General features: G+C 37.9%; 1 protein-coding gene across 6 annotated transcripts in view; it reads right to left on the reverse strand.

The window, feature by feature from the left end:
* Window positions 1-12,099, reverse strand: part of INO80D (INO80 complex subunit D) — a 64,645-nt gene that overhangs the window by 7,397 nt on the left and 45,149 nt on the right. For all 6 annotated transcript variants that reach the window (XM_057551595.1, XM_007190584.2, XM_057551596.1 and 3 more), the window contains 3 exons: window positions 8,108-8,217; window positions 6,564-6,697; window positions 701-918 (listed from right to left, as the gene is read on the reverse strand). In XM_057551595.1, coding sequence (XP_057407578.1) covers window positions 701-918; window positions 6,564-6,697; window positions 8,108-8,217 — 462 coding nt within the window. The remainder of the gene's footprint in view (window positions 1-700; window positions 919-6,563; window positions 6,698-8,107; window positions 8,218-12,099) is intronic.

Raw genomic sequence — 12,099 nt, forward strand, 5'->3', positions numbered from 1 at the left:
GGCGCACTGGTTAAGAACCCGCCTGTGCCAATGCAGGGGACACGCGTTCGAGCCCTGGTCCGGGAAGATGCCACATGCCGCGGGGCAACTAAGCCCGGGCGCCACAGCTACTGAGCCTGCGCTCTAGAGCCCGTGCTCCGCAACAAGAGAAGCCACCGCAATGAGAAGCCCGCGCACCACAACGAAGAGTAGCCCCCGCTCGCCGCAACTAGAGAAAGCCCGCGCACAGCAATGAAAACCCAGTGCAGCCAAAATAAATAAATAATAAATGAATGAATGAATAAATAAATAAATTTTTAAAAATGAAACAGATAAAACTGGGATGTTTAGCTGAAACAGAAGCCTCATTCATCTGGTCAAAATGCTTATTACCCCTGCCAAAATTAATAATGCATCAGATTTCTGATGGAATATTTCTGTTGGAACATATATGGAATTTCTGTTGAAACAGAAAAATCTGAGAGTAGTCAATTAAATTCCCAATATCAGCATTTGCTCTCTTGGTTATCAAAAGCTTTACTTCAGATCTAACCCCATCAGATATTTTGTAAAAAATCATACTGGAAACTACAAAGTCTAGGCTTATATACCAAATGGTTCCTTTAGCCTACTTCCAACACTAGAAAAGTGAATGAAGCCAGATGTTCTGAGAACAATCAGAACACGTAAAGGAGACGTGAACTCTGGCGCCATCACTGACCGGATGTGAGAGGCCTCCACTGGCAGTGAGACGCTGGTGGGCATGCTGAGGTTCCCCTGAGGCACTGCAGGGGGAATGGGTTTTTGGGGTCGACGAGGTCCACGCCTTCTCTTCTTCTTGTGTTTTTTGGTAAGTGCAGGAGGCTTGGTTTTTTTCCTGGGTTTCCTCTGCTGCTGGTGCTGAACTTTACGGGAGCTATCTCCTCTCAAGAAATTATCCTTTGGAACGAATAAATGGGTATTTTTAAACTGAGATTATTTGGGAAAAACCAAACAACTATCTGAAAAAAAATACTTATATCTCTTAAAATTCTATACAGTGCCTAAAACTATGTATAACGATAATTAAATGAGGAAGAAATTCATTTTAAAATTTAATTCAAATCAATTCAATATATACATATAGCTCATCCCACATTTACAGGCATTGTCATAGGTGCTGTAGTATAAAAAATTGAATAAAATTTGATTTGTGCTCTCAAAGAACTTAGTCTCCCATGGGAAAAACATGACTACAAGGATACATAAATACAGTAGAAAAAACTGGGCAATAATGATATAAACACCTTCTAAGGGTACACAAAAGGAAAATCCTGCATTTGTAATTATGTGAGATTAAAGGATAAACAGGATTTTAAGCTGTTGGGATAAGGGGGAAGATCATTCTAGGCTAAAGGAAATGGCACAAACAGACAGAAAGGACAGCAAATAATTGGGTATGACTATTGCTCGGGGTATAATGGAGGACAAAATATAAAAGTAAGCTCTAAAGAAGTCTGGAACCAGATCCTGTATGACTTTGAATACTCTGTTCAGGATTTTAAACTTTATTTTATAGGCAATGGGAAATGATTTTTGATGACAGGAGTACATGTTTTAAAAGGATTAACTATCCTGGTAGCAATGTAAAGGGATAAAGAGAAGAGGCAAGTGAGTGGAGGAAATAGTTCCAATCAGAGGGCTATTTCAACAAGTATTACGAGACTGATAAATAGCTGAGGGCAAAGTGAGCAGGAATGGAAAAGCGAGGGCCTGTTGAGAGAGAATTCTCAAGATGTGACAGCTCCTTGGATGTGGTGAGGATGAGGGGAATATAAAATTCTCCAATGTGTCCAGGATTTCTAGTTGAGGTGATTGTTAGGGGATAATGCCATTAGTTGGGATACAGAACACAGCAGAATAAACAGAATCAGAAAAAAAGTTAAGGAATTCAGCTGGGCTCAGATAGAGTTTGAGGTGTGACGACGTCCAGGGAGGCAGGAGAAAACCGTATCTGGTGCACAGGAAGGAAGACAGGGATGGAGATGGAGACCTGGAAATCATGACACAGTAAAAGTCCTTCAAATAATTTATAGGGACCAGGGAGACATGGTAAAGAGAGAAGACAATGGGCACACAGCTTTATAAAACTGCTGCAATTAAGTGAGGAGGCAAAGGAAGAAGAACCAGGAAGGAATAAGAAACCTGCACTACAACTAGCTTTCTTCAGCTAGTACCCTTAAATCTGAAGACCCAGATGCACATTTTACTCTCTCTACAATTGGAAAGCATTTTACAATGACAGCATATTATTACTGCCGTCAGCCAGGTGATGGTCATTACAGTTGGTGCTGCCTACATGTTCAAAGTTGGTCATAGCTCTTTGTACTGTCGTTGTTTGAATGAAGGTATGTGCATTGTTGGTTTTACATGCAGACGAAAAACTGCTGTGTATGCAGAAAGGCACAAAAAGCGGCAGTGTATAAAACTGTTACTGGTGAAGCAAATATTCATTATTGAAGAACTGACCACAATCCCCCCCACCCACCTTTTTATTGCAAAGCAACAACCAAATGAAAAAGGAAAATAATCCACAAAGTGGACAGAGCTGTGTTATAGTAGATGTTTGTAGAAAATACTGCCTTTCACACACCAAGAATTAGCTGAAACCAGGAGCACTATAGAAGATAAAAATATCTATGTCTATCTAAGACTAAAAAAGCTATTTTGGTAAGTATAAAATAAAAATTTTAAGCGATAAGAAATGCACTGTGCAACATTTTTTCCTTCTTGGTGGTATATAAAACAATCGTGGTTTTTACGATTGATGTCACCTTTGAGTTGATGAACTCAGTAATAACTCTTATAATCAAATACATAAAAAGATCTGAAGACTAATAATTATCACTAGCATCAAACAAATTCAAAGCAAGAAAGAATAAAATTAAGCATAAATTTAGGAAATCTAAAAGATGTTTAGTCCCAGACAAATACTTGAATCCAAACACAATTACAGACTCAAAAGTCACAAATTTAGAAAACAACAAAAAAGAGGCTGCTTCCCAGCCTCTGTAATTCCTTTTGGTTCAACACTTGACATCTCCTTTTTTTATGCCCACTGTGTAACTGAATAAATAGTGAATAAGCAGCTACTAGTACCCACCAGGTGCTGGCATCCATTCCAGGATTTCCCTCTAGGACCAGTGTGAATCTTGAGCAGGAGGGAGGAAGAGAGCTCTAGCCAAGAATATACAAGTCCTACTGGTTCTGCTTCTAGGCTTCTGTCTTACTCTCTTAGGCTTATGCTGTGTAGCCAGGCAACGTTTTTGGTAACGTGCCAGTTCCTCCACACAGAAGTGCCCATGACTGAGACCCTGCCTGGCTCTTGGTATTCCCTTACTTAGCTCCTCCAGAGAGCACCTGTGTCCTAGAGGCTTTCCTAATAAGGCCAACTGTTCATTTACCTACACTACTTACAAACACTGTTCACTCCCAGCATTCTCACTGTCCCATTCTACTTCTATGCAGGACAACGCATTTAGTAACTTACCATCTGTTGTATGGTCTCATACCTGTTGAATACCATGTTCTGTCTGCCAGCCTGGACCTCGGGCAGCTCTAGCCTCTTCTACCAATGGCTGTCCTATCAAGTGGCTGAGTCCAGTTCAGAACCTCACCCCTCTCCCCCACAAGCCATGTGCCTAACCGATAATTTATTTAACAATTACTTATGGAGTATCTTTGTTCCAAGCACTGGGGATATAGTAGCATTGAACAAAAAAATGTTCCTGCCTTTGTGAAGTTTACATTCTAGTAGGGGGATTCAGACAATAAACAAACTAATTAATAAATAATTTAGGCAAATATAAATGTTAGGAAGAAAAATAAGGTAGAGTACGAGGATAAAAAGTAGCAGGGTAGAGGGGAGGCAGAAATGAACTGACACTTGATCAGAAACCTGAGGGAAATGAAGGAGTGAGACATGGAGAATCTGGGGAAAGAACACTCCAGGAAAAGAGAAAAACAAGCAGAAAGTCCCTGAGGTGGGAGCATACTTAGAGTGTTTAAGAAAGAGCAAGAAGGCCAATGTTGCTGGAGCTGTGGAAGTGAGGAGAGGGTATAAGACGAAGCTGGAGAGGCTGCCAGGGCCAGATCAGGAAGTGCCTCATAGGCATGGTAAGAATTTCGGATTGGATTCTAGATGCGACGGGAAGCCACTGGAAAGTTTTGATCAGGGAACTAAAATTATCAGATGTATATTCTAAAAGGCCTGCTCTAAAGGCTACATACTGAATGATTCCATTTAGAAGACATTCTGGAAAATGTAAAATTATACAGACAGAAACAGATCAGTGGGGAGAGAAAAGGGCTGACTACAAAGGGCAGCACGAGAGACTTTTGGGGGTGACAGAATGATTCTGTATCTTGATTATGTATCTGTATGCATGTCAAAATTCATAGTACTGAACACTAAGAGTGAACTTTACTATATGTAAATTCAAAGACAGTGGGACCCACATGCATAGTCTACCCTGGCTGATATGTGAGCAACACATCCGGGCACAGGGGGCATGGCAGGAAGAAGGGAGACTAATTAGCAGACTATTACAATAATGTAGGCAAAGATGATGGTAGCCAAGGCTAAAATGGTAGCAGCGAAGTTGGTAAAATGTGTGTGAATTCAAGATATAGTCTGAAAGTAGAGCCATGAGATTTGCACAGTTTTTATCACCCAGTGTTAGTCTCTCACTGGGGGACGGATGGAATACAAGTGTTTGCTCTACTCTTATGTAATTTTTAACTTAAAAATAGCTCAAACTAGTGTCAGATTCTACAACTGCCTTCAGAGAGAAAGCCATCTGTATCGTATTATAGAAACTTTGCATTGAAAATAACTTTTAAAAACCTGATTAATATTATTTTATACTGTATTTTTATTTTACATTATTATATAAAATATATATTATTTGATGACTAATTTTATTATACTAATTCAACCTTCTTTTTGCCTGGCTGAATCTACCTAAGTAGGAATGTTTAACAAGCTGAAAAGTATAAACTGCTTTCAATTTCTTTAGAAGCATTCACATAAAAACTGTTATACTAATCATCAACTCACTAAATCAATAAAGCAGGTCCTAAAGTACAGCCTCCCTATCTAACAATATTTTCCTAGTCTTATTAGAAGTATGATGGAATGGTATAATTCTAAAACCAACATTTACAACCAGGATCATTTACTTCAGTGGTTTGAAAGCTACAGTGCCCGTATTACCAAGGGTCTGTGAAATCAATGAAGGTCCACAAAAGTGGTTCAAAAAACATATGGAAGTCATTCTTTAACCGTGATAAAACCTCAATAAGCTAACAAAAATGTCTATATTTTAAATGTTTTTAAATTAAAATGGGAAAGTAATTATTCAATATTTGTATACATAGTTTAGTATACAACTTTTCAAAATATATGGTCCATAAAGGAAATCTAGAAAACAAAACAGGTTCTTAGAGAAGAAGCCGGTAAACTTCATACATGGCAACTGAGGTCTAGAAAGGATGACTCAATAGTCCATGTTATACATATAGCTAGTGGCAAAGCCAGGACCACAGTGTTACACTACTAAGTCCTGTCCAATGGCCACTTGGTTACCCTGATGCATCCTGCAAACTAAAATATGCTCATAGCAGGTAAGAGTTGTCTTATTCAACTTTTTAATGCATAGGTACCTAGCACAATACCTTGCAAATAGCAGAACAACTCAGTAAGTGTCTGATGGGTGAAATGCATTTATTTTAAGTGATTATATAATTCAGGTAGTTCACTAATTCAGACTTTTCTCTCCAAATTATTCTGAATTAATTAGGGCTTACGCTACCAGCATTAACTAAAGCAATAATTAAGTCCAGTGGAATTATAATACGGGTTGGCTTTTGGCTGAAATTTCATCAAATATCCAAGACATTCGCAGAATTATATATAAGAAAAGCAAAATCCTAGAGAAATGGAGCAAAGAAAGATCTTGGGAAATCTGCCTATGTATAAGAAAATGTATCTTGAGGAGAAGAGAAGTATAGACTAGGTGTAGATAATAAACACAATGACCACATCTAACTAACTACTAAATACTTTCTAGAACGGTGTTTTTTTTCAGTGAGGGTATAAAATTAATTCAATAGGTTATGACCAGCATTTTTTTTTTTTTTTTTAGTGAAATAGAAGAGACTACAAAATATGAGGTACTAAAAGGGTATTGTTTCACAAAACTTGTTTCAGTGATTTACATACACATATAGTTTGTACTAAGTCATAAAATATTTCCTACTCTGGACAGCTATCAAAACTTTGAAAGCCTCAAGCTATTATATATAGGATGGATAAACAAGTGCCTACTGTACAGCACAGGGAACTGCATTCAATATCCTGTGAAAACCATAATGAAAAAGAATATGAAAAAGAGTATGTATATACATATATGTATAACTGAGTCACTTTGCTGTACAGAAGAAATGAACACAACATTGTAAATCAACTATACTTCAGTACAATTTAAAATATATATATATAAACTTTGAACGCCTCTGTTGCAGAAAATAAAATTTGAACTTACCATCTTTTTGGCATGTTCTTCACACAGAGGTGTCTGGTGTGTAATGTCAAACACGGGCACAGAGCACTGCTGTCCGTCTGCAAACTTGGCCGTGCAACTTGAGAAGAGTTGCTGAGAGCGGTTCAAGAGGATATCTGGGGGTTTTTTTAAGTTAGGAATAAAATACACTGAAACCATTTAATTTTTCGAGTTCTACATAAAATTTGTTTCTTCCCTAACTTGTGCTTAGTTAAGTATAAATTTTATTATCTATAAAAGCTAAAGAACCAACCCAACTACTAATAATAGAAAAATGATAATAGTTTGAGCTTATCATCTTTATTTCTCAGAATATACTTCTGAAGGAGTCTATTTTGCTCATGAGCTTCTAACATGAGTCTCCCATTGTGATTTATGGCCATTGTGATTTCTGTTATTTGGAGAAGCAGGGTCATTTCCTTCCTAACACACTGACTCCTAAAAGTTCCACTATGATGATTAAAAACAAACAAACAAAAAACTTTCTTTTAAGGAAAATTTCTGCCTAAGATACTCATCAAGAATAAATATTTAAAGATATAATTACAAAAAACTTGACTATCCAAATTTGAATTTTTCATTTCACACTTCCAACACCAAACTCAAACTTATAACTTATGAAAAATTACTTTTAAATCAAAACTGTACCATTAAAATTGGAATATCAGCTTTTTATCATCATCATTTTTAAGCACCTATACTTTTAGCCAGCCACTAACTACATTTCCATAGATTTACTTTATATCTATTAAGGAAATACCTTTCATTTTTCCTTTATGATTTTACGGTTAAGGCTATTTATAAAGCCTTTACTGCATAGAAACTACTGCTGAAAAAGCTGTGAAAATACAACACCAAGAACAGAAAGGAAGGCAAAATTCAGAAAAGTAATTGCAACTATATAAATTTTTAAAATGCTACTCAACTTCATATGTTTAATAAAAGTGAAAGTAATAAGATTTCATAACCAGTCTGAAGCTCCTTAACATAGGTTTTCCTCAAGTATATCCTGTCTTAAGATATCTTCTTTCCTAGTCAGTGATGTTTGTTATCTTTCACTCATCTCAAATCAGCAGCATATTCGATAAAAATAGCAAATTAATCCCATAGCAAAAAGTGTACTGTAAAACTGCATAACTTTCTTGGAAGACTAAAAACAGCTTTTGAATAATGGGATTTGACTTTCCCATCAATGAGTGTCATGGTTGCCTCATACAAACTACCTAGAACCACTGGAAGGACCAGAATCCTATTAACAAAATTTATGTAAGTGACAGCCACTGGAAAAACCTATTGCTTGCTGTCAACTTTGCTCATTTTGACATGATTCTTGAATACAGAGTCACAATGATATAAGCAGAAAAAAACTACTCAGAGGACACCAAGAAAATGAGAAGTAATATAAAAATTATTTTCAATATTAGTTATGATTTCAAAAGTCATTCATCACTTGGCCTAAGAATGAAACATATCACCCCAATGAATTAGTACTTTTCAATGCACACTTGATTTAGTTAAGAGGATACGTTGGAAACAATGTCTGGTGAATGGAAGGGCTTTGTTGGTGCACTGTTCACCCTTCACAGTCCCACTGCATGCTGCTGACTCCACCTCCTTCAACTTGGTCCGGCTTATGCTAAGGAACAAAAACCACAAAACTGATTTTTTAAAATGGTTTAAGAATCCAGGGCAATTATTTAAATAATGTTACTACTCTGTAACACCCACATTTTTAACTACCTACATTCATTATTTAAATGCAAATATGGGGGCTTCCCTGGTGGCGCAGTGGTTAAGAATCCGCCTGCCAATGCAGGGGACACGGGTTCGAGCCCTGGTCTGGGAAGATCCCACGTGCCGCGGAGCAACTAAGCCCGTGAGTCACAGCTACTGATCCTGCGCTCTAGAGCCTGCGAGCCACACTACTGAGCCCGTATGCCACACTACTGAGCCCGCGTGCCTAGAGCCCGTGCTCCACAAGAAGAGAAGCCACCGCAGTGAGAAGCCTGCGCACCGCAACGAAGAGTAGCCCCCACTTGACGCGACTAGAGAAAGCCCACATGCAGCAACGAAGACCCAACACAGCCATAAATAAATAAATAAATTTATTTTTTTAAAAAAATGCAAATATGAATTACAATGACCAGTTCCAATACTTCTCCAACCTACTGACAAAACAAATATTACATTATAATTGGTCTCAGCTATGTCTATCTGTTTTTGTTTGTTTGCTTTTTTACGTGATATTTTGGTTCCTTTTACTTTACAAAGAGGCAGTAGAGAATAATGATGAAGACCATGAGACTAGATCAGACAGACCTGGTTCTGAATCTCTGCTCTACCTCTTATTAGCTCTGTGACCTTGGGCAAGTTACTTAGCCTTGCTTAAGCCTCAACTTCCTCACCTGTAAAGTGGAGATAAGAGTACTTCTAGGGGCTTCCCTGGTGGCGCAGTGGTTGGGAATCTGCCTGCCAATGCAGGGGACATGGGTTCAAGCCCTGGTCTGGGAAGATCCCACATGCCGCGGAGCGACTAGGCCTGTGAGCCACAACTACTGAGCCTGCGCATCTGGAGCCTGTGCTCCGCAACAAGAGAGGCTGCGACAGTCAGAGGCCCGCACACCGCAATGAAGAGTGGCCCCCGCTTGCCGCAACTAGAGAAAGCCCTCACACAGAAAACGAAGACCCAACACAGCCAAAAATAAATAAATAAAAATAAATAATTTAAAAAAAAAAAAAGAGTACTTCTAGTCGCCAGGCAAGCACCAAAAGACATAACACACCTAAAACACTTACCACATACAGTATACAGTATGGTACATAGATAGTAAAGAGTCAATGGTTGTTAGTCACCACTATCATCATCATCATTTTTTTTTCAGTTTTTTTTTAAACATCTTTATTGGAGTATAATTGCTTTATAATGATGTGTTAGTTTCTGCTGTATCACAAAGTGAATCAGCTATATGTATACATATATCCCCATACCCCCTCCCTCTTGTGTCTCCCTCCTCCCCTCCCATTCCCACCCCTCTAGGTGGTCACAAAGTACCGAGCTGATCTCCCTGTGCTATGCAGCTGCTTTCCACTAGCCATCTATTTTACATTTGGTAGTGTATATATGTCAATGCTACTCTCTCACTTCGTCCTAGTTTACCCTTCCCCCTCCCCGTGTCCTCAAGTCCATTCTTTACGTCTGCGTCTTTATTCCTGTCCTGCCTCGTCAAGCTGCTAAACAATACATCTGCAGAAAACTTAACCTAATACATGAGGAATGGGATACAGAACAGAAAGCTATGCAGTGAAGAATCTCCTTTCCACCCTCGTCTTGACTTGCTAGTTCCCACTCGTTCTATAATAAGCATTCATTTTATTAGTTTGTGATCCTTCCATAGTTTTATACAAACATAAAAAAATTTTCAAAATAAACAATATTTAAATTCTTGAAAGTATCAACATAAAAACTATGCTATCTATGTAATTCTATAGAGCGTCACAAACTATTAGGCCTTTTACACATGCCTGAGTATGGAAAAAGAATCTACTTAATGCACTGAGTCGTAAGTCAGGCATCAAACACAAAGAAATATTTTGAATTGTTTCTCTTTCTAAGGATTTAAGTGGAATGATTTACACTAATTAGAGAAGGTCATATAGAATAAGTTACATATGAGCTTATTACATAAAATCTAAATAAAAGAATATTTTCATTATAATTGTAACTTTCATATAAACAGTAAATGCAAATAGATGCTGCCAGGTGCTGCCACAGAAGTTGCTTTAATTAAAAGTTCTGCAAGATTTGTCAGATCACAAGAGTGAGGAACTAGGTCATTAAGCCCTGTAAAAAGAATACACATTTTCAAAAAAAAACGAAGCTTTACTATTTTGGCAGCTAAGCCTAATTTCTCTTGGTCTAGATTTAAATAGAAGGTACCTCTCTATTTTGAATGGATAATTTTCATTGAACAGTTTAATAATTTGCTCAGCCAGCTACCAGGCCTAGTGTTACAACACGACCCTCACTTTCCTTACCCTAAACTTCAAAGTAAACCATTGGTTTCATTTTTTAAAATCACCATTATGTTCCAACTCACCAATCTTTCTCTTAAAATAAACCCAAAGTCAGAATTTCAATATCCCCATGGATAGTTAAGGTAAAAATGCCTGCTGTGATGTTAGATATATTTTATTATCCAAATAATCCCAACAAAACAAAGGTTTTGATGTTGTTAATATGAAAATATCTACGACAGGCTTCCCATTTGTATGCTCTACTGGATCCCCCATTAAAAAGGAAGTTTTCACACAACCAACACTATCTCTCTACAGGATTGTGGGTTACAAGATACTGAGATTTGGGTTTACATACTTCAAGTTATTTCAATGGCTTGTTCCACATATTCACCAATAAATATGACAAAGTTATTATATAAAGAACATTTTAATATTGTTCAGTTTATATCTAAACTATATTTAAAGAATACCTATTAGAAGGTAGTCCCTATATTTTTAATTTCTAAAATATTTAGTGACTTCCCTGGTGGTGCAGTGGTTAAGAATCTGCCTGCCAACGCAGGGGACTTGGGTTCGATCCCTGGTCCGGGAAGATCCCACATACCGCAGAACAACTAAGCCCATGCGCCACAACTACTGAGCCTGCGCTCTAGAGCCCGCAGCCACAACTACTGAGCCAGCGTGCTGCAACTACTGAAGCCCGCGTGCCTAGAGCCCGTGCTCCGCAACGAGAGAAGCCACAGTAATAAGAAGCCCACACACCGCAACGAAGAGCAGCTCCCGCTCCCCGCAACTAGAGAAAGCCCGCGCACAGCAACGTAGCCTAACTTTATAAATAAATAAATAAATAAATAAAATATTTAACAGCAGGACTTCCTTGGCGGTCCAGTGGTTAAGACTCCGCGCTTCCACTGCAGGGGGCGCGGGTTCGACCCCTGGTCGGGGAACTAAGATCCTGCATGCCGTGCAGCACAGCCAAAAAATTTTTAAAGAAATAAAATTTTCAAAATTTAAAAATAAAATAAAATAAAAATAAAATATTTAACAGCAATCTTTTAAATGTCTTTTATGGAACTTGGCCTTTGAGAACAAAAAATATTAAACACAGAGGATATTATTCAACTGACAGCTGATTTCTGCAAACCTAAAATATATGCAATGTAAAGCAGTCAGTTACTAATCACCAAGGAATGATTACGGCACAGTGTCATATGATTATCAGTGATGCACTGAGCAATAAACTTTTTACTAATCATGGGAGACATAACCAAATGACATTATATAAATCTGAGAACTGTAATCAAGTTCACCTTGGTGTTTGTTTTGTAATACTTAGTTATCATGAAATTTTCTTAAAAACATCACTAAGGTTGGTTTGGGAGATGTTCTGAAAAGGAAGCAGTCGATTCTGCCAGTTAAAAATCATAGGTAAATACAGTTTCCACACAAATAGCAAATTGTCCCAAGCTCACAGTATAGTCTCTTACATCTTTGACAGGGT

Source organism: Balaenoptera acutorostrata, chromosome 8 (genome assembly GCF_949987535.1).
Source record: "Balaenoptera acutorostrata chromosome 8, mBalAcu1.1, whole genome shotgun sequence".
NCBI classification, from domain to species: Eukaryota; Metazoa; Chordata; class Mammalia; order Artiodactyla; family Balaenopteridae; genus Balaenoptera; species Balaenoptera acutorostrata.